This window comes from Hyaena hyaena, unplaced genomic scaffold, assembly GCF_003009895.1.
Source record: "Hyaena hyaena isolate Hyena2069 unplaced genomic scaffold, ASM300989v1 scaffold_429, whole genome shotgun sequence".
Taxonomy (NCBI): Eukaryota; Metazoa; Chordata; class Mammalia; order Carnivora; family Hyaenidae; genus Hyaena; species Hyaena hyaena.
The window spans coordinates 592,754-616,769 of record NW_024081060.1 but is presented as its reverse complement, the minus strand read 5'-3'; the positions used below and the strand labels follow the sequence as shown (position 1 = coordinate 616,769).

General features: G+C 34.5%; 1 protein-coding gene across 2 annotated transcripts in view; it reads right to left on the bottom strand.

Moving 5' to 3' along the window:
- Window positions 1–3,403: 3,403 nt before the first annotated feature.
- The window catches only part of CFHR5 (complement factor H related 5), a 32,378-nt gene continuing 11,765 nt past the window's right edge, over window positions 3,404–24,016 (bottom strand). For both annotated transcript variants that reach the window (XM_039252684.1, XM_039252685.1), the window contains exons 4-10: window positions 22,253–22,429; window positions 21,003–21,185; window positions 20,676–20,855; window positions 15,343–15,537; window positions 8,026–8,208; window positions 5,357–5,539; window positions 3,404–4,020 (exon numbers count right to left, since the gene is read on the bottom strand). In XM_039252684.1, the coding sequence (XP_039108615.1) occupies window positions 3,824–4,020; window positions 5,357–5,539; window positions 8,026–8,208; window positions 15,343–15,537; window positions 20,676–20,855; window positions 21,003–21,185; window positions 22,253–22,429 (1,298 nt within the window). In that variant the 3' untranslated portion in view covers window positions 3,404–3,823. The remainder of the gene's footprint in view (window positions 4,021–5,356; window positions 5,540–8,025; window positions 8,209–15,342; window positions 15,538–20,675; window positions 20,856–21,002; window positions 21,186–22,252; window positions 22,430–24,016) is intronic.

The window sequence follows — 24,016 nt, the reverse complement described above, 5'->3', positions numbered from 1 at the left end:
GGATGTATAGGTATTGATAATTATTATATCCTTTTGTGGATTGATCCCTTTATCATTATGTAATGCTTTTCTTTGTCTCTTGTTGTAACCTTTGTTTTAAACTCTCCTGTCCAATATAAGTATTGTTATCATGGCTTTTTTTTTCTCTTTTATTTGCATGGTTTATCATTTTCTTTCCTTTCACTTTTATTGTGTGTGTGTCTGAAGTGAGTCTTTCAGTGCAGTACAGAGGTGGGTCTTGTTTACCTGTTCTATCACCCTATGTCTTTGATTAGAATATTCAGACCATTTACATTTAAGGTAATTATTGATAGGTATTGGGCACCTGGGTGGCTAGGTCCACTGAGTGTCCGACTTTGGCTCAGATCATGATCTCACGGTTCGTGGGTTCGAGCTCCATGTCAGGCTCTGTGCTGACAGCTAGCTCAGAGCCTGGAGCCTGCTTCGGATTCTGTATCTCCTTCTCTCCCTGACCCTCCCCTACTCACGCTGCCTCTCTCTCTCTCTCTCTCTCTCAGAAATAAATAAAACATTAAAAAAAAAAAAGATAATGGGTCTAGATCATGTTCTTCCAGATCCCATCTTCCTTTTTTTTTCTTTTCTTTTCTTTTTTTTTTTTTTTTTTACTTTCTTTACATCTTGGAGGAAAGTAGTAGGCTAAGAATAGCATATCTTATCAAATACTATACTGCCACTCAAGCAACTTGCTTAGAAATATGTGCCACAAAATAGTTTGAGAAAGAAAGAAATTCTCTGAAACTGGAAAAGAATATCCAAGTTTAAAATACTGCCTACATATTGTGCTCTAAATGTTTTTATAAAGATTTTATTTTTATTTTTGAGAGAGAGAATGCAAGCAAGGAAGGGGCGGGGTGGGGTGGGCGTTGTTGCAGACAGAAGATACAAAGCGGGCTCTGCACTGACAGCAGCAAGCCCAAGGCAGGTCTCAAACCCATGAACCGCAAGACCATGACCTGAACCAAAGTCGGTAGCTCAGCCAAATGAGCCACCCAGAAGCCCCTAAATAAAATATTGTATATATATTTTATCATTCTAAAAATGTAAAGAAATTTTAAGATTTCTTCCTCCAAATGGGGGAGAAAAAAATAAAATTTCTACCTGCCTTCCTCCTAACCAAGAGGTCAGCTGTTTCAATAGATAGCTAGTGTGAGTTACAAGTCTTTACTTTTTTATTCAACCTCATCAATCTTTGAGTTAGCATAACTTCACTATAGGGGTGCCTGGGTGGCTCAGTTGGTTGGGTGTCTAACTTTGGCTCTGGTCATGATCTTACAGTTGGTCAGTTTGAGCCCTGCGACAGGCTCTGTGCTAACAGCTCAGAGCCTGGAGCCTGCTTCTGGTTCTGTATCTCATCTCTCTCAGCTCTTCTGCCTCTCTCTCTCAAAAAAAAAAAAAAAAACATAAAAAATAAAAATAAATAAAGGAATAAATTTATTATAAATTCTGATATGGTCTTAATTTTTTATTTTATTTTTTAATTCCCAGTGTTTGTCATTATTTTAAAATGTTGGCCACAATTTTTTAATTGTTGTCTTGACATAGAATTCATGTACCATACAATTCACTCATTTAAAACGTACTGTATATTCAATGCTTTTTTGTATAATCACAGAGTCGCACAATCATCACTACAATCAGTTTTAGAACCTTTGTCACTGTTAGCTATCAGCCCCTGCCTCCCTACTCCAGCCCTAAGCAACCATTGACCTATCTTCTGTTCCTCTGTACTGGTCTATTCTGGACATATCCTAAAATGGAATCACATAATATGTTGTCTTTGTGACTGGCTCTTCTCACTTAACATAAAGATTCTGAGGCTCAGCCATGTTGTGGCATGTAATAGCACTTTATTTCTTTGTTATAACCAAATAATATTATAGAAGATATATGTTTTGTGTGCATTGATAAGCATCTGGATGGTTTCTACCTTGGAGCTACCATAAATAATTCTGCTATGAACATTCATGTACAGTGCTTGTGTGAATGTGTTTTTCTTTCTTTTGGTATATATCTAGGAGTAGACTACTGAGTCTATGATAACTCTATGTTTAACCTTTCAAAGAACTGCCAAATTGTTTTCCAAATTGGGTGTACCACTTTACATTCCCATCAGTAGTGTCCTAATTTGTCCATATTCTTAGCAATACTTGTTACTGTCTGAGTGATGACAGGCATCCTTGTGGGTGGGAAGTAGTGTCTCATGGAAATTTGATTTGGCTTCTTAATGATTGATGATGTTCAGTATCTTTTCATGTGCTTTTTGGCCATTCATACATCTTTTTTCGAGAAATGTCTATTTAGATATTTTGCTCATTTTAAAATTGGGCTGTCTTTCTATTTTGAGTTGTAAGAGTCCTTTAATTCTAGATACGAGTCCCTTAGAGGATATATAATTTGCAACTATTTTCTCCCATTATATCTGCATGTTTTCATTTTCTTATTAGCCTTGTTTAAAGCATAAGAGTTTTTAATCTTGATAAAGTCCAATTTCTCTATTTTTTCTTGCTTGCTCATGTTTTGATGCCTTAGCTAAGAATCTATTGCTATATCCATAGTCATGAAAATCTTAAGCCTTTGTTCTCACATTTCCATAGATACCTAAAAATATGCCTTAAAAAACATAGTTAATGTTTTAACTATGATATGCTACCTAAAATACAAAAACATGCAAAATACATTTCTAAAAGTTCCCGTTCAGTATTTCCCCAAACTATGGTACATCAAAAAATCATAGAGCTTTGGTATGAAATCAGACCCCTGGCCCACAGAGTTATAACACTCTCATTTACTTTCTCGGTCTCTAGTCCCAGTTCTTGAAAACTCTCATCTAACTATAAAAGTAATATAATTAAAAATTACAAAATATAAGAATATAAAACTTTGCAAGTATTCTAATTTCTTAAACCACAGACCACATAGAATTATTACAGCCAAACTTTTTATTTCCTCTCAATCTTCAAGTATGTGTGCACATCTAGATAATCCTATAGATGTAGCATTGTCACCTAATAATGTTCACTTATAATTATAGTTACCTTTTTGTATGTGTGTATCACCTATTGGCTATTCTAGAAGTTCTACACTAGGATTAGTAAAAATTTTAGTCTTTCACTCATTTGTTTAAGATGGTGTATTTGTGCCCTTAAGGGTTTTTAGTATTAGATGAATAATCAGGCTCACACTAGAGGACTTATTAATATTTACTAATGCTTGCTATAAGCGTAAAAGGTGACAGTTTTTCTATTTAAAAAAGAAGATGTTTTTAATGTTTATTTATTTTTTAGAGAGAGGGAGACACAGAATCCAAAGCAGGCTCCAGGCTCTGAGCTGTCAGCACAGAGCCCAATGCGGGGCTTGAGCTTATGAAACATGAGATCGTGACTTGAGTCAAAGTCGGTTGCTTAACTTACTGAGCCACTCAGGCACCCCACAGTTTTTATATTTTATGATATGATAGAAAGATGAAAAGCCTTGGAGTTATCTTATAAATTTTAGACGATTAGAAGAGGTTAGGCGGGATGAAGTGCTGAACTGAGACACATGCTCACTTCTGGTGGGCGTTATATGAACAGGAGACCCAGTACTGTATTTGACCCAGGTATGTGGTCCTCCTGGTAAGTGAAGTGTTGCTCTCGGTTTATAGCTTTGTGAGTCTCTGAAAATTCCGAGTTCAGGATAAAACTGTGATAAGCAACACTTGAAAGAATAAACACATTAATTACAGAATTGCCTATATAATGCATACTTCCAACATACATATAGGATTACTTTAAAATTTATATTCAGGGAAACTATGCTTGGTTCATTCACATCTGGGATATTCAACGTTCCCTTCCTGACAGACTGCCCGAAATGACTGTACTGACGTCTTTGCTTTATGTGGCTGTTTACATTCAAATTCAACAAAATCCCCTGTTTTCACATAAAGTTTGTTGGTGTCTTTCCTTCTTAACTGTATGTTATATTTGTTCATATTAGCTTCAGATATTATACATGCATCTGAAAGAAGAATTAAAAAACACGTCATTAATAATATAACTTTTCCTTTCCAAGAATAATGACATTTTTTAAGAATATTTTGGAATTAAATAAAATTATGAAAGAAAATTAAAAGCTAACATTTCCTGAGTTTTTCCCAGTACTTTTCTTAGTACTTTGCATGCATTGCCTCTAAACACTGTGCATCATTTCCCTGAGCTACATAAGAGGGGATGGAGGCTCAGAGAGATTGAGTAATTTTTCCAAAGTCACATAACTTAATGAGTATCTTGAGCCAGAATATGGACCCTGGCAGTTTGACTTCAGAGCCTGTGCTCTCAATTTCTATGCTTTACATTGCCTAAAAACCACATACCAAATAGGATTAAATTAAAATGTTCTCTTAGGGTCAGTGTTATTCACCCTCCTTTCCCTACTCAGGATTCTCTTTTACATTGTTTCCAAAATGTGCATAGTATGAGCACATGGATGTATTAACATCTTCCTAAATATTATAGTAAAAATAAGTTTATTTCTGTCTATCAGATATGTAGTACAGAAAGTGGACTGAAGAAGGCACGATATATATAAAAACCAACCATCTCTTCAAATGTTCACCTAGCATATTCTTGAAGGTCACTGTTTATCAATGAGAACAAAAATCCTGCTAGCTATCATATTAGCTATTATATTTCTTGTTTAGAGCTCCTTTTCCACAATTATCAGTGGGTTGTCACTTTTATGCAACCTTGATTTCTTTAGGAAAGCAGTATTACCCTCCCCCATGATCAGAAGCCCCTCATTCATTTTTAAATTCAGCATTTTGAGAGGTAATATTCCCCTGAGTAAACAGTACTCCCCGGCACTACGAAGCAGCATGTTCTGTATAGCCCATCATCTCTGATACAGGAATTGTTCAGAGTTTTAAAAATAAGCCTAAGGTTAACTTTGAGGAGCCATCCTAGGCAGTGGTGACCAGAAGGAACTTATCTTAGAGCCTAGTTTTGTCCATGCCCAGGATTCTAAGATACACTACCAAGTATTTTTCTGATGACATATGAGAGACGAGTCCTTTTATTGTTAGAGTGAGTTTGACCATTTTTCTCCCTGACTTTTCTGTAGACATGAGAAGCCACCATAGCCTCAGGCATACATAAAATTTGGAACATGAAATTTGGAAGCAGATTGCTGTGTCTGATTCCTAGCTCCACCAAACACTCGCCAAGTGGGTTGAGTCAAAGTCAGATAGGTTTTCAGCTGAATTGAATTTAAGTAAAAATCATCCTATGAAATTAGTCCATGAAAATCTTACTATGAATATCAAATCTCAAACTCTAGGAGAATATGACGAACTCACCTAGGCATTTTGGTGGTTCTGACCACTGTCCATTTCTGCATGTTACATCTATGGAGCCCTGAAGTTCATACAAAGACTGGCAACGGTACTGGACTTTTGATCCTGGAGGATATACTGTTAATGGGAATGAGGTGATATCTCCATTGCTAATAGGTGGAGGGGAACCACAATATTGCGTAGACTCTGGAAAATAACATTTATGTATAGAGATAAAACCAATATGTAGGTTAAGTGGATTAGTATGAATAAATTTCCTTGTATGTTCAATGTTTCATCTGATGTCTGCAAGCTCAAATAACTCATCACATAACTTCTACAGTATAACCTGATGACCAAAAACTAGAGTGCTTCCCTTCACGCATAAGTACAATACACTTAAGTATCGAGTGCATATGTATTATAAGGGCATATATTATAAGGGCGCTCATAAGTAAAAATACTTTTAAGTATTGAATTATAAGGACATGCAACTAGGAATAGTTTTTTATCTAAAGCATGATGAATGGATAAGTAAATCTAACCTGGTCTACTGCCCACTTCCTTTATAAAATTTTTATTTAAAGAGGAAGGTAAAAATAACTCCCCATTGCTATTCTCTGGGACAACTGTTATTTTATGCAAGTAGCATGTACCTATGAAGTGAATTATTGACCTACTGCTTTCCATTTATTTTTCTGGTTCCAAATAATAGCATAGGCATCTTTCTCTGTCAATAAATGTTTCGACTTCATGTTAAGAATGGCCAGAATACATTCCATTGTACTGATTTATCTTCCCATAGATCACCAAGGATATGGATGTGAAATGGCCAAATAAGTAGTCTTATCCTGAATATCTTCTTCTACTTCTTGTTTCATTGAGTTACTGTCTCTGTATTTTTCTCATACTAACTCTTTCAGGTGGGCACTAGATTCCTATGCCATGAAACTCAGCAAAGACCACGAATTATCCCCCTTTGTCTGTATTAACAATTTGTCCTCCTCTACCAAATCATTCATCAACATACAAACATGCTGAAAATGTCACAATTGAGCAAGGTAAAATTTCCCTTTATCCACACCCCATATCCAGCTACTGCCTCATTTCTCTCAAGCTTTTAGAGCAAACCTACTTGTTTTCTGTCATCTCTGATCTAATTTTATCACCCCACATTCTCTCTTGAACACACTGCAATTAGGTGTTCCCCAATGCTGAAATACCTCTAAGCAAAGCTACCTATAACTTTAGGTACCTAAATCCATTGTTCAATTATTGGTCATTTTGTCCAGTTCTAAGTAGTCTTTGACATGCTTGCCCGCCATTTGAATGACATTTTGCAGTGTCCTTCTGAAATATGTCCTTGATATTGCTTCTATAACACCAGCTCTGATAATGTGATTTATGATAAATATTTGGTATTCTTCCCCATTCCTGGCACAGGAATTTCACAAATGATGAAATTTGGAATTTCACAAAAGATGAGAGCAGTAAGTGTGTCTTTTGTAATGTCAGTAAGATCACTTTTGGAATACCCATAGATAACCAGAGGATAGGCTGGTTGCCAGGAGGGCTAACCATGTGATTAGGGGGTTGGAACTCTCAGTCCCGTCCTGATCCATGGAGGAAGGCATAAGAGCTGGAGTTGAATCAATCACCAATGGCTGATGGCTTAATCGATCTTGCCTATGTAATGAAGCTTCCATAAAACCACAAAAGGACAAGGTTCTGAGAATTTCTGGGTTGGTAAATACATGGAGATGTGGGGAAAGTGGTAGCTGGAAAGGGCATGGAAGTTCTGTGCCCTTTCCCCATACCTTGTCCTATACATCTCTTCCATCTGGTTGTTCCTGAGTTATAGCCCTTTATAATAAACCCATAATCCAGTAAGTAAAATGTTTCTCTGAGTTCTGTGAGCTGCTCTAGCAAGTTAATTAAACCCAAGGAGGGAGGTTGTAAGAACCCCCAAGCTATAGCCAGTCAGTCAGAAACACACAGACGGCAACCTAGACGTGCGACTAACATCTGAAGTGAATACAAGCAGTCTTCTAAGACCGAGTTCTTAACCTGTGAAATCTGAAGCCATCTCTGCATAGATAGTGTCAGAATGGAGCTGAATCGTAGGACACCTAGCAGGTGTGCAAGAGTTGCTTGTTGGATGTGAGGGAACCCCGCCTCTCCCAACACATACAATGTAATTGTGTCCTAGAATCATTTTATCAGCCTTCCTAGTTTTTCTTCTTGTACAACCTATCTAGCTGCTCCTCGTTTCCCAGAATCTCCAATAATGAAGAGTTCCAAAGCTGTCCCTTCTACCTCCTCTCTTTGTTTAGCCATTTCAACTCTCTATGTGATCCCAGCCAGTCCTGTGGCTTTAGGAATCATCTATATACTGGCAGTTACCAAATTTACATCCTAGCCCTGCCCGTTCTGTATCTTAAGCTGCGTATCAAGTAAATATACCTAATAAAAGTGGATATTCAGTAAAGATCTCAAGCTTATTTCTTGTATGGTCACTGTCAGAAATATCTCATAAACAGTTTTTAAAAGTGACAGGATTGAGTAACTAGATGACAATTTAATGCTTCAAAATACAGGGCAACAAAGAAATCATAACTTCTTCTTCCCATTCTTTAGATAAAGCAAAGAAGAAATACTTTTTAAATAATATTATTTAGAAATAAACTACTAACCAATACAGTGTGGTAATGACTGCCATTGTCCATTTTTACACACAATTTCTCTTGCTCCGTGAAGTAGATAATTTTCTTTGCAGAGAACAGCTACTTTTTCTCCATCCCAATAATTCACTGTGGTTAACATTTCCTGAGCATTAGGTATCTGAGGTGGAGGTGGACAGAGTTGTCTCTCTCTTCCTAAAAAATATTGGAATTAAGTTATTTGATTAATAAAATCTAAAGAAAACAGCTCAACAAGATAATATTTCAGTATATTTCAGTATAATTTCAGTGTAACGACTCTGTGTGTATATGTGTATGTATATATATGATGCTATAGTAACAAATGTACTTTATGTTAACATAGCTTGTTTACCAAGCACTTTTGTCTTACAACCATCAGATCAAAATTTCTCTTGTATTCACTTCTATTTCCTATTCATTATTCTGTCAGTACTCTTGTACAAATTAACCCTTTTAATTTTTTCTACCTAATTTTTATGATTCAAATAAGTTATGTACACGTTATTCAAACAAGTGAAAACAAAAATATTAAATTGGTAATAGTAATGAGAGAACCAATTAAGACTTCCTTGAATAACCTAAACCTTGATCTCAATGAAAGATTTTCATGATTTGCCTTTTGTTCTAAACATGGCAATGACTGGTGATCGATGTAATTAGAATGCTTCTGTTTGAGTAGAAATTAACTTATTTTTGGTTGATTAGTTTGTTCTAAGGGATAAACTTTAAATGGCCAATTTGGATGCCAAAACATCATTAACTGAGTCATAGTCCCACCTCCTGACCTGGGGCCATACAATGTTCTCCTTCACCTCATTTTTTTTTTCCTTTTTTTTTTTTTTTTTCAGGACAGAGACTGCTATCAGGTGGCCCTCTCCTTCAAAATTATTACAAAGAAATTAATAGCATTTTTATCTCCTACCATATACTACTTTCTTTTAAAACCACTATAGAAGAATGAGGTGATATCTCTTGGTTTAACTACATTTAAAAATATACTAATAATTTATAGTAAACATTTCCAAAATTATGTGAATACAATCTACGATAAGTACAATTTCAGCCAAAACACACATACTATCTGAAACCTGAATTTTACACTGGGTTTCTTTCTTCAAGGAAAGGAAGACACACTAGAATTCTATACTTCGAATCCTGTAAACATAAGCTATTTCTGTGAAAACCCAGATGGTTCTCTGAGAAGTGGGACCACTTACACATATTTCTATGTTCTGACTTGCCCTATTTATTTATTGGTTTAAGGAATATATGACATAAAAGAATTTAATTTCATGGGGTGCCTGGGTGGCTTAGTCGGTTAAGCATCCGACTTTCGCTTAGGTCATGATCTCACGGTTCGTGGGTTCGAGCCCCGCGTCAGTCTCTGTGCTGACTGCCAGCTCAGAGCCTGGAGCCTGTTTCAGTCTGTGACTCCCTCTCTCTCTGACCCTCCCCTGCTCACGCTGTCTCTCTCTCTCTCCTCTAGAAATAAATAAAAATATTTAAAAAAATAGTTTAAAAAAAAGAATTTAATTTCAGAGTCATCATTATGCTAGTCAACCTTTAACAAGGGGCAGTCTTTTATGATCTGTTTTGGCCCAATAACTAATTCTGCAAAAGAAAACAAAGATTGGCCTGATATTACTATTACTGTACATTTTCAGTTGGTGAAGTCTGGCTCATAGGCTAGAGGACAAGCTATGGAAAGTACATGAAAGGAGATAAGACACATTCAATAGGTAGATGGAGCAGTTTACTCTGTCATGTGGACATTTTCCTACTTTGGTGTGTCATTTCCTCTTTGAGGAATTTAGTAATGTCATTTGCTCATTTCTCTTTAGATGTGCAAATATTTTTATATAAGTACAAAGTCACAAGGATGAATACTTGTTGAATTTCATCAAGACTCTTGAATGAGCATCACAATGTGTGATGCCGATCTTGAGAGTCAGCACCACCTGCTGTTTATTTCCCAGAAGTTGCAATATAGGGAAATGGGGAGGCTGACATTGTCTATAATCTTGAACATATAAATAATTTAAAAATGTAAACAGAGTCCCAACGAACCAAGTTAAATGTTCAAATATCATATAAATATCATTGTTATTATATTTTAGGTAAAAAAATTATGCATGATTATGTCAGTTGTCCAACTTACCTTCCTGGCAGAAGTATGGACATTGTCTTTAGAAATTTCAACCTAGTAATAGATATAGTGTAGTTGAAACAGCACTAACATAAGAACTGAGAAACAAGTTCCAGTCTTCATTTTAACCAGGTGACTTCTTGGGGCCTTGTAATTCTGATTTATAAGATGAAGAACTTTGTTGTCTTTCTTAAGAATAAGTTTGGCAGGCGCCTGGCTGGCTCAGTCAGTTGAGCATCCAAGTCTTGATTTCGGTTCAGCTCATGACTACAGGGTTGTGGGAGTGAGACCCACGTTGGGCTCTGCATTGAATGTGGAGCCTCCTTAAAATTGTCTTTATCTCTCTCTCTCCCCTTCTGTCCCTCTTCCCCACTCATGCTAACTCTCATTCTCTCTCTAAAATTAAAAAAAAAAAAGGGGGTGTCTGGGTGGCTCAGTCAGTTAACCACTTGGCTTCCGCTCAGGTCATGATCTCATGGTTCATGAGTTCAAGCCCCATGTCGGGCTCTGTGCTGACAGCTCAGAGCCTGGAACCTGCTTCCAATTCTGTGTCTCCCTCTCTCTTTGCCTCTCCCCCACTTGCAATCTGTTTCTTTCTCACTCAAATAAATAAACACTAAAATTTTTAAAAAAGAATAAGTCTGGCAATTTGTGTGACAAATATTTGCCACTTGATAATATTCTCACCTAATCTCTACCTGCCATCTACCAGCATTTCTCAAAATTGTTATTAAACTCTTCTTTCAACTTTCAGTAAAGCCACTGCCTCATTTTTCTACCTCACTCTGGAAATATAATTTTATTATCTATCAGTACAACCTTTAAGAAAATCAAGTTGATACCATAAATCAAATGTTTATGATTTTTATCTATCTCATATTGAATATTTGGGGATTTTAAATACCATTGTTAATGTGTTCTATAAATTTTATAGAATTTTTAGTATTAAAACCATCAGTAATCTGACAACCAGCAATGGAGGAATGGTACATTATATGTCACCTTATCTACACCAGCATATTTAGGTTCTGATGTGAAATCAACAATACAGAATAGATATTAATGTGTATGATACAATAACAGGGTTAATAATGAAATGCCATTGAGGTGTAATTTTTTTTAATGCTGCTGCTTCTCCATATGGGCAGATATGCTTTATTCCAGAGTCACTTGAGTGGTTCTCTCAGACAAACATAAAGCATCATGGGGATGAGAGAGGCAGGATATCTTGTTTTTGTCATTTGGTCAAAACTACCTTTTTTCCCCCAAGTGGAGTTAAGGGTATGAGTAAACTAGAAAGGAGAAGGGGCGTGTCAGGAAGTGAAAAAATTTACACAAAAAAATTCTGGGATTTAAGCAGCAATAAATCAATAATCCCATTTTCTTTTTCCCAAGATTTTTTGTGTAGATCTTGCCAAGATGAAGAACCTGATCAAGAAATATTATACAGAAAGGGAACTCAGGACCTCAACGGAAACTCCAAGATAAAAGAGGTAAGCATTCTGAAGTCATCTCAACATTGAGGGTCAAGGTGAGACAGATGTCCTGGATGCTTTATTTTTATTTTTATTTTCCTAACATCAGATTTTAGCAGGGCACATAGAAAAAGTTGACATATGTTTTTGTTTGTTTTTGGACTCTTGGAAATTTTAACAGTTGTGCTAGCCTTCTTTTAAAGAATATGTAAATTTTCTTTAAAAACTGCTATTTTGTGGTGCCTGGGTGGCTCAGTTGGTTAAGCATCCAACTTACGCTCCGGTCTTGATCTCACGGTTCATGGGTTTGAGCCCTGCAACTGCTTCTGTGCTGACAACTCAGAGCCTGGAGCCTGCTTCAGATTCTTTGTCTCCCTCTCTCTCTGTCTCTCTCTCTCTCTGCCCCTCCCCCACTAGTGCTCTCTGTGTTTTTCAAAAACTAAATAAATGTTAAAAAAAAAAAACACGAAAAAACACCTCTGATACTTTATTTATGTTTATGTTTCTGGTGGCTTTCTCATCCTCTCAATGTTCCAGGAAGGATAGGAGCAGCAATGTGACTTGCTTTTTTCCTTGGGGAGTCATATTATATTCTGGAATTTCATTCATTGGTTTATTAGCTCTCTGATAAGACTGTTAAAGAAAACCCAACACTACAATTTTAGAGATGCCTAGATGGCTCAGTCACTCTTGACTTTGGTTCAGGTCATGATCTCATGATTTGTGGGTTTGAGCCCTACATTGGGCTCTGCACTGAGCATCTAACCTGATTAAGATTCTCTTGTTCTCCCTTGGCCCCTCTGCCCACTCATACTTGCTTTCTTTTTCAAATTGAAAAAAAAAAATGATAATTTTATAGTTTATCTTGACTCTTCTTGTTTTCAGGGCATAAGTAACATTGTCTTCTTTCTTTTCTTAATAAAAGAAACTAGATTCTATAGCTATAGTAAAGTTACTCTTGTGGCCCAGCTAGTTTGATCATTTTTCCTTCTACCCTATCACATATGTGTAATTTCTAGTTTTTATTTTCTCTAAACACATACATGTGAATTCACATTTAATATCCACAAGATATTTACTATAGCTGTAGAATCTAGTTTCTTTTATTAAGGAAGAAGGCAATATTGCTTATACCATGAAAACAAGAAAAATTATTGCCTGCAAATTTATTTTCTTAGCATTTACTATAGCATGCCATAAGACAACTTGCTTTTTTCATGTTTTTTCATGTTTTCATGGTTTTTCATGTTTTGAGACCCATACATGTTTGCAATTACAACCCAGAGCATTAAAATAATAATATTCTTCTTTCCTTTTCCTAGTCTTCCAAATCCAATTATATCAAGATTTAAAGTGAGATGACAAACAACTTTTTTTTTTTTTTTTTTTTTTTTTAATTTAGAAACAGAAAGAGCATGCTCCAGGGGAAGGGCAGAGAAAGAGAATCCCAAGCAGGCTCCGCATTGTTAGCACAGGGCAACACAGGGCTCAATCTCTCAAGCCATGAGATCATGACTTAAGACAAAAATTAACTTAGGCCAAGCGAAAGCAGGACGCTTCTAGACTACTGCTTTTTCCCGTGGAAGTAATGGTACAAATAATAGTTTCTGACTCACACTTAAAATTTAAGAATAACTGAAGTCATCTGCCTGGTAAAACCTAGAGGCATGCCTGCACTGGTGATAGTCTCCATTTCCAAATCTCAGTGGGTAGGATGGAAACCATGAGTAAAGGCTAGCTCTGGGTTGACTTTAAAGGGCTCTATCAGAAAAGTCAACTGTGGAGCATGAAACAACTCCAGTGGAGAAATGGACTTGAAATCCAGGACTGGTAAACTTTGTCAAGGCAACTCCCCCAGGTAAGGGAAATCTCCAGAAATAGGAGTCTCCTAAGGTCTGTAAATGCCCTTTCCGTGATATTTTTCCAATCCAATTAATGTTTTAATTCCTTTATTTTCAAAATTGTATTCTTATATTAGTTTTTCCTATATTTGAATATTCATCTACTTTTGGGTTATAGAAATGCTTATTTGGACCTACCCACCCTTATTCTTGACTAGAGTAGAATTGACTAGACAGGTCTCCTTATCAATCTTTATAAAATTAGTATTATTTTCAAGATCAGCTGTAAGTAAAATATTCTATTTCATTTTACCTTTATTATTTTGCCTCCTAATATCTGGACTTTACGTTTCCTAGCTTAAGGGGAGATAGATGATAGATGAAAGATAGATATATAGATCGATCGATCGATCGATTGATAGATAGACAGATGACATACCCAAGCTTATTATTTTAAGGCTATGCATTTTACTCTAAGTTTTGGTTAGGTTGCCTCTCAGCAGTTTTACTATATGTTCTTATAATTATAGTTCTTATTAGCGTGAACACTATGTTATTAGGTTATTTGGAAGAGAATTCTTCCACAAAATAAAGGGTAAAAAGTAGATAGGTATTATTATTACTTTTAAATATTTCTTTGTGATTATAAAAAGTAATCTATAAGGTATTAATATCTGAACTTGTGAGAATTATTTAATGAACAATAACTGATTAATTTAAACATTCCATGGGCACAGGAAATGCTTTAAAATTCTTGAAACCTTCAGAAAAATACTTCACTTCCTTGTATAAAAATTAAAATATTATGAATAAAGAAATTGAATAAAACTAGAAACATTTTAGTTGTTTTAAATATATTATAGTTACCCTAACTTCTTGAAATTTTTACTTATTTAAATTTAATATATTTTATTTTTTACCCTCACAATTTCTAATAAAGTCACACTCTTGTTAAGAATTAATATTTCATCTTGCCAATATATATTTTATATGATTTATTTCAAGGGATGATTTTGAGTGGTAAATTCCCTTCATCTTTCCTGTGTTTAAAAGTGTATTTTTTTTGTAATCATCAAAAAAATAATTTGGGTATGGAAAAAAAACTGGTTGCCAATTACTTTTTGGCACTTTGAAGATATTGCTCCATTTTATTCCGGCTTCTTATGCTGCTGGTGAGAAGTCTGAAGTCTACTCTATTTTCTCTACTTTGTTGTCATTTCACTGTAAGCACTATATCTTCTCTATACCTGGTTTATTCTTATTTAATGTGGTGCTCATTTTATAATTGTAATTTATAATCCTATTGCTCAAATTAAATAATTTGGAAATAAGCCTTTGAGGAATGTGAGGTTTAATCTTGGGGAAGTAATATCTTAATCAGATCCTTTTTCTTCCCAGACTAATTTCTACTTTTGGTCCAGACTTGATTGTATCATATCGTATCTGTAAGTTAACCTTCACGATGTGTCATTTGGGTTTTAGTTGTTTCCCAATATCATTGAAGATTGAGTTTTTGTTCTATTTTTACAGTTCTTTTTTTTCTTTTATTTCAAGAGATTTTACAGTTCTTTTTTTTCTTTTATTTCAAGAGATTGTCATAGAGTAAAAATGTGTTTACTTCATCACCTTTACCAGAAGGCAAGGGTTTTTAAATGATAATATTTGTCTGAAAATAATGTTGTGAGTAGTTTCTAACTTCACCATCAACTTAAAAATTTATGTGACACAATAAATAATTTAATTTAAAAACATGCTAATTTTAAAAGAAATTTTCTGATAAAGATGAAATAAGTTCTACAAAATCTTTTTTTTTCTTTTACAAAAATATCTCTAAAACAAATCTTACCTCTGCAGTTTGGTTCAGGATACCATTTTCCATTTATGCAGGATATTTGCAAGTGTGTGCTCTTCCCCAAACATTTGTAATTTATTCTGGCATTGTGTTTATATTCAGACATTCTTACATTTAACATTTCTCTTACACTTAACAGTTCTCTTAGATGCAACTTTGGTCTTTTGCAACTCTTAAGTTGGTCTGTTGCTATTAAAAAGGAAAATATTCATACACGAGAAGAATATTGAGCAGAAATTAGCAATTGTTTCAATAAATTATCTGAAATATTAGTGATATAATTAAATCATGTTTGTTGCCTTTAAACAATATCACATAAAACTATTCTTAATTTCATTGCACAGGCTATGCTGACTGTTGAAAAAAATGAGAAAGGAAGTGAAAAACTGTGTTCCATTTTGAAAGACAGAAAAATATCTCAATGTCTTTTGGGAAATGAGAATCCAAGATGGATTATTCTGGTCCAGACTAATAAGGAAGACAGTCCTTATGAAACTTCATTCAGCTTAGTTTTTAAAGGCCATGTAAAGATATTCGTATGTGATTCTTTCCCACTAAATAACCACATGTCTGTGGGAAGTACAGTACTAGGAGAGATAAATCTGGATTTCCCTTGAAGTTCAATTACTCCCACGTTTCAGAAGCTCAGTAAAGACCCTGACCCAGGAAGTCAGAGTATGCTCACAGGAAGAACCCCCTGATAACAACACTGTTGAGCCTCAGAACATGCATTTACAATAGGCCACCTGCTTGTCTACAGAGTTTTTACTGTTATGATTCTTCCCTTTTGTCCATAAATATGTAGATCATTATGGAACCCTTCCTTAGGGTGTCAAAGGATGGGATAATGAGACATGGATTGCTCTGCTACTTCTCTACTTTCCAGTGTTTTTTAATCCATATTTAAAATTTTCCCTATGAGATGCTAATGATTGGATATCTGTATTTCTCTTATATAATAATTGTTGGCCATGAGCACATACAATTTACACCTTTTTATAGCAGAGTCCAGTCTCTTGGGGCTGGAAGACATTCCCTCTCTGTAGGTCATCATGAATGGCCAGTGGCCAGATATCTTCCAGGCTTAAAGGAGCACAACAGGTATAGTTTTCATCTCCAGAAGTGGAGAAGGCCAGTTGATAAGCCAAAAGTCTAGGAGATGAGGGAAGAGAGTGGTTCTGGGTTTTCTACTTTAGAATCTTGAAGAATAGCTGCAGAGAGTCTGCTAGTTTTTAAAGTTCAGAATTAAAGGCTTTAATATATTGAGATTGCTGGAGATAGAACAAAGGAGAACAGTATCTGAGGACATCAGGACAAAACTTACAAATACTTATCCATTATGGCTGAAAGCCTGATTGCTAGAATGTGGGTGAAAGAGCAGACCACACAGGCTGATAAACTGACAGAATAACCTGAGATTTCACTACTTCTGTGGAAGAAACATGGACAAGCTAATCAGAAAATCTGGAATAGATTTAAAAGAAGTAGAGGCACAGGAAGAGTAAGAATCGGGCCTAGTTCCTAGGTCCTGCCTCCAACTCTTTCTCTAAGAGGAGACTCCAAATACATTAGTAGAACTGAGGCTACATGATTATTATTTTGGTGGTTGTTTCTTGACCATGCAGAGACGTTTTCATGAACTAAAGAAATAAAATAAATGAGATTAAATTGTGATTATTTATAAAAATAAAATATCCAAATTCATTGTTAGAAATAATATGGGAATTTAGCAAGATTGCTGGAAACAAAACCAATATAAAAAATAAATTATAATCCTGTATATAGAAAGTATAACTCTTCAAATAGATATAAATGAATAAAAGATCTCATCTATCTGATCAATAGAATCCCAAAGAACTTAAGGAAAAAACGTATCTAGAAATAATTTAATGAGATTCGTATATTATTATATATAAAAGTTTAATATGAGAACTGCCTAAATAGATTGATGCATTATATTCATGGGAGGATGAGTCAATAATAAATAAAATTTTAATTCTAGCCAAATTTACAAATTTTATGTAATCCCAAACAAAATTGAAGCAGAATTATCATAGAATTTAGTTTTAAAATACAGATGGAGGGGTGCCTGGATAGCTCAGTCTGTTAAGCATCTGACTTCAGCTCAGGTCATGATATCATGGTTTGTGGCTTTGAGCCCTGCATCAGGCTCTGCGCTGACAGCTCAGAGCTGGAGCCTGCTTCGGATTCTGTGTCTCCCCCTCTCTCTGTCCCTCCCTCACTCACACTCTGTCTCTCTCTCTCAAAAATAAATAAACATTTAAAAAATTAAAAATAAGATAAAATTCAGATGGATTGGGGCATTTTAAAGAATAGTCAAGATGATAATAATAAGAGAAGAAGATTGTTATAATAATAATGATTTTTCCATATTGGTATAGGAATATACAAACCGGTTAAGGGAACAGAATAGATAATCTAGAAATAGATATACTTATAAATAGGGTACTAGTAAATGTCATAGGGGAAATAAATATTAGTAGAAAATAGAACAGACAATTCACTTAGTATTGACATAGTTTACCACATAGACCCAAACAAAAATACTCTAATACAACATAAAGATATCAAATAAATTAAAGAAATAAATCTTAGTAATGAGATCATAATCCTTAGGAAAAAAGGGGAATATATTTATGCACCTAAAAAATAAAGGATTCCTAAACAAGATACACACAAACACACAAACAATTGAAAAAAAAGATTGGTAATTGAGTTTAAACAAAACCCTCCAGGGGCGCCTGGGTGGTTCAATTGGTTGAGCATCCAACTTAGGCTCGGGTCATGATCTGATGGCTTGCGAGGTTGGGCTCTGGGCTGACAGCTCAGAGCCTGGAGCCTGCTTTGGATTCTGTATCTCTCTCTTTCTCTGCCCCACCCTCATGCTCTGTCTCTCTGTCTCTCTCAAAATGAAACATTAAAAAAAATTTTTTTAAACCCTCCAATGAAAAAGATATTATAGAGACCATAAAGCAAAAATACTTTAAAAGTTTTGCAATATAGTTATGAGAAGATTTAATGCAGAACCCAAATAAATTTTAAAATCAAAAAGAAAATAAAATTAAAGAAAAATGCTCATTGCACATAAGAGAAAATCTAGCTGCTAACAAATACTTGAACTTACGGTCAATATCGCTATTATTCAGACAAATAAAATGAAACATGAGAAATGATTTTGACCCACCAACTTGGTGACAATTCAAAAATATTAAATTATCAAGTGATGACAAGAGGAGTGACGTCTTTGTATATATCTGACAGTACCATGTAAGATCAAAAGTCTCTACAAACTGATACCATCAATTCCACTTGCAGACATATATTTTAGGAAACACTGAAGCATGCCTTTTATACCAGGACAAAAAGAAATAATTTCCATTTCCAATAGGGTAATAAAGTAATAAAGCAAGGTACATTTTGTTTTAATGTTTTGCTTATTTCTGAGAGAGAGAGAAAGCACGTGAGCAGGGGAGGGTCAGAGAAAGAGGTAGATACAGAATCTGAAGCAGGCTCCAGGCTCTGAGCTGGCAGTCAGCACAGAGTCCAACGCAGGGCTCAAACCCACGAACTGTGAGATCATGACCTGAGCCGAAGTTGGACGCTTAACCGACTGAGCCACCCAGGTGCCCCAAAGCAAGGTACATTCTTAAGGTAAATTATTACACAGTAGAGTTACACTGTTGAAGAAAAAAGCGCTTTACAAGTAGACAATAATTTGCATAAGTTTAGTGGGAAAACACAAAAGTCTCATCCTACACTTAAAAAAAATTATATCTATAAAAGTAGAACGGAAAGTACAAACTCTACCTGATTGGGAGCATGATAAGATAATGGATACTTCCATTTTTCCTCAATGTTTTTATTTAAATGATTTATTCTATTACAAAATATTTGAAACTAGTAATGTAAAAACTACCAATTCTGAACAGTGTAACAAAGATGTTTCACAGCATTTGTTTTCTCCCCCCATTTTTTCAACTTTAAACAAAAATTGAATCAAAGTACTTGGGCTATGTCTTCTCATCTAGAACCTCTCTGGGTCTACAACAGGTTTAGGCCGAGGAGGAGAGATGAGGACAAATTTTGAGACACTAATTCAATTAAAATGTCAAGTAAAGCCTATATAGACTTTCTATGTGTATGACAAAGTCTAGACCAACAGAAGGTAGAGTGAAAGTATGTGAGACAAAAATGAGCTCTGATAACGAATGGAGCGTGCCCCAGATGAGGAACTTGAGGGATAACAACCAAAAGTAATTATGAAATGAGTTACTGACACAGAATGTTAATACTTTATGCAAATCTAAGTGAATGATTACTAAGGCAGTGAATTAAAGATTGGTTCCAAACAGATTGGCCCTGATATTCTGGCACTTTACAATCTAAATGGAAGAGAAGTATCTATTAGGTACATGGCAATGATAAATGTACAGACAGACAACACAGTGGAGAGGCTGTATTTTTCTACTAAATTTTTTAAAAATTTTTTTAATGTTTTATTTATTTCTAGGAGAGAGAGAGATTAAATATCCTATTTAATACCTGATGGGCATCAGCATGTGCCTGTGTAAATATATTTATTGACTTAAAAAATGATAAGCGTGAGCAGGGGAGGGTCAGAGAGAGAGGGAGTCACAGACTGAAACAGGCTCCAGGCTCTGATCTGGCAGTCAGCACCGAGCCCAACACGGGGCTCAAACCCACGAGCCGCGAGATCATGACCTGAGCGAAAGTCGGATGCTTAACCAACTAAGCCACCCAGGCGCCCCTTTTTCTACTAAAATTTTGAGATGAGCATATGCGTAGTGGAAAATGAACCAGGAGAGGTTACAGGGTTGAGTGAATTTTGAGTTGACTCTTGAAGGTGAATAGTTTTTCATGTGGTTCCAATGGAGAAAGATATTTCAGGAAGAGAGCAAAAGTACAAATGAGGAAAGGCACAGAGATTTAAAAGAACATGGTTTATCCAGAAGCTAAGGAAAATCCATTTTACATAGCTCCATCACATGGTGAAGATAGGATCCGGCAGTAGATAACTAGAAAAGGCAATCTGATATCGCTCTGAAGCAGAAGTCCTAAACTCTCCTGGTTCACAGAGCCATTAGCATGTCAGTAATTTTTCACAGTGTTCATAGGTCAAATAAAATCTTTAAAAATTCATTTTCTTAAGTAATTAGGAACAAACAACTTTGTGTCTTATATCCTATTTAATACCTGATGGGCATCAGCATGTGCCTGTGTAAATATATTTATTGACTTAATAAATGATAAACAATCAAATACAAAATTAAGAAATGTATTCTCACCAACACACTTAGGAAGTTCAGTCCACATTCCATCAATACAAGTAGTTACATTATTTCCAATCAGTGTATATGCAGTTCTGCAATTCAGTTCCACAGAAACACCAGGTCGATAGGGAGGGACAGAGAACTGGGCATAGCCATTCTCAAGTTGAGGTACATATCCACATGTTTTCACATTTTCTAAGAAAATGTAATAAAAGATCTGTTTACTTTTAAAATTTTTGAATATATACATAGACATACATGCATAGACATACATGCATAGACTTACATATATATAAAGTGCAAGGTTTAAACTGTTCTATTTAAACATTAACATCTATTTACCAACACAAGTAGGCAGATTTGTCCATTCTCCATCGATGCACTGTATGTTCTTAGGCCCCATCATTAGAAAATTGGGATTGCAGTCATATCCCACTATTTCACTGTGTTCATATTCTTCTTTCCTTATCTGTTTTATTTTACCATTGGGGAGTTGAGGAGGTTGACCACATGACCGTACGTGCTCTATCATAAAGAAATTGTTTACATAATGCTTAAATAGTCTTATAAATCTGGCAAAATGTGGAGCTATTACTATTTTGGTTGACCTAGAACTAAATTACATTTATGCTACATTCCTATTTTCTTCAGGTTTGCCTTTTACAGTGTACATAGTGCATTAGGTAAAGTCTTCTTTTTCTCGAATATTGATGCTTTTTTATAAATAATTCTGAACAAAGAAAAATGCATAATGAACACATATACTGATGACCTACATATACATGAATGTTACATTTTGCCCAATTAATATTTTTGTGAGGTAATTTAAAGTAAATGATAGACATAGTAAGATTTTACTTCTAAATTCTTCAGAATATCTAAGAACATTGACCAGCATATACAAAACATCTCATTGCATTTCTTTAAATTAACAATCATTTTTAGTTCAATCTTATATTCTTTCTATATGTGAATATCCTGATTGCCACTACCTCCAATATTTTGTAGGTTATTATAACCAAGATATTAATTGTACCCTTAATGATTTTAAGTAGTTCAATGATCTGAATATCATATAAAAATAGTTATCAAATATGTGATATGATATACATATGCAATTATAGCTTTTATTAATATCTATAAATATATAAAATAACTTTATCAAAGATTTTGAAAAAGTAATGTCACCTGAAGCAAGTAACAAGTCATAATTCTTTTATTTTGAATAACCCATATGTTTATTTGATTACTTAATTAATTAATAAAATATAACAAGGCCCACACAATATTTTCTAAAGTATATTTTTTTAATCGAGTTTGGGGGAAAATCCCTAACACTTCTCAGTCCCAGCAACTATATTTTGATCTATAAAACTCCATTACATATTTCAAAACACATAGGTAAAATTATCCTTTGATAAAGGAAATATAACTAATTTACAACCCAGCACCATTTCTCCTTTTCAATTAAAATACTACCTTTGCCATTTTTTTGGCAGTTTGTCAGATTATAGATATAAGGTCCAAAAAATACATAGACATTAATATAAATTATTATAAATTGTTTCATTAGCTCTAAAATAAACAATGACCTTTACATGTTGGAAAATTAGGTGACCATCCAAAATGATAGCACTGAACTGAATTTGGTCCAACTCTTGTAAGTCCTTGTCTGCAGGAAAATTTCAACACGTCTCCAGTTGTGTATTTTTCTTGATTTGGATAAGCACTTACATTAGCTTCTAAAAATGGAACAAGACATACTATATCTAAAATAAAATAAAAGTAAATAAATATGTGTGAAATAATCACTGTGAAATTAAATTTAATATATGCAATATAAAAATAAGATTGGGGGGCTTCATACCCAGAAGTGCTTACATACTTATCTTCAAAATATAAACTAATTAACACCCATTAAATGTGTAAGCCCTTTTAAGAAATTAGGATATTGAACAGAAAAGTAAAATTTTGTATGGCAATCTCTTCAGGACTATAATAAATAAGTACTGAGCAATTACTTATAAATTATTTCATGTATTTAATTAACAATAAATTTAATAACTTTTATTATTTGTCTATAAAGTAGTATATGGATGGTTTTCACACTCAGATCACATGAAAATCATTCTTTCAAGTAATAAAAATTAAAATACAGCATATTTAATTAAATGATACATATGTTTGTAAAGTTAATAACTGGAATGGCCCAAAGAATACACGTCTAGTACATTTTAAGTAGGAGGGAACATTAAAAAACAAAAAATTCCTAATTTTACAAATGAGGAGCTGTATTTAGTATATGGACTTTTTCAAAAAAATGGCTAACCAACATGGCTAAATTGCTTTTAGGTGTTCTGAATCTTTCCATTATACCCAACCACATCTCTAAAATCTTTCTAAGCCACATCTCTAATATCTTTCTAAACCACATCTCTAATAACTTTCTAAATACCAATGCATTATGAATACCTTCTGATTCAGGTAAAAATGGATGTGTGTGTGTGTGCATGTGTGTGTGTGTGTTTCTCTTCTAATCTGTTATTCATGGTTCAATTATAAAATTAGACATTGAAATTCACATGTAAAAATACAAATGACCTTGAAGACAAATATTCTCAAATCAAAAACATATCACAAAAATATGATGAAATATTTTCTAATTAAATCTCAGAAATATCATTTAAACTAGCCAGTTTTATACATTGTTATTAGCAATTTAATAGTTTAATAATAGTTTGTGCAAACCCCCCCTGGAATGTGACTCACTCACTTTAGTAAAATTTGCACACATGCATCTCTGTACTTTATTCCAATAATTTTGCATGACAATTCTTTACTGGTTGTTTGCATTCGCTTTCTTATCAAATTGCAAAAAAAAAAAAAGCTATTGAAAATAATTGATCTTGGCTGATATAGGATTTTCTAGCTGCTTTATTCAAGTGTAATTATTACATGGTGTTGTAGACAGAATAATGGCCTCCGCAAAATGTCCACATTCTAATCCCTGAAACCTACCTTTCCTTGGGAAAACAGACTTTACAGGAATAATTAAATTAAAGGCCATCCCATCTCCTTGGGATGGAGAGATTATTTTGAATTATCGGGGTGATAGTGGACCCAATGTAATCACGAGGGTTCTTACAAAAGGGAGGAGAAGTGTCAGAATTAAAGTAGGCAATATGACAACAGAAGCAGAGGTTGAAGCGATACGAGGAAGGGCCATCAGCCAAGAAATGCAAAGAGCTTCTAGAAGCTGTAAAAGGCAAATAGATGGATTCTTTTCTAGGACTTCCAGAAGAAACCATGATTCAGTATCTTGATTTCAGAATTTTCACCTCCAGAACTGTAAGATA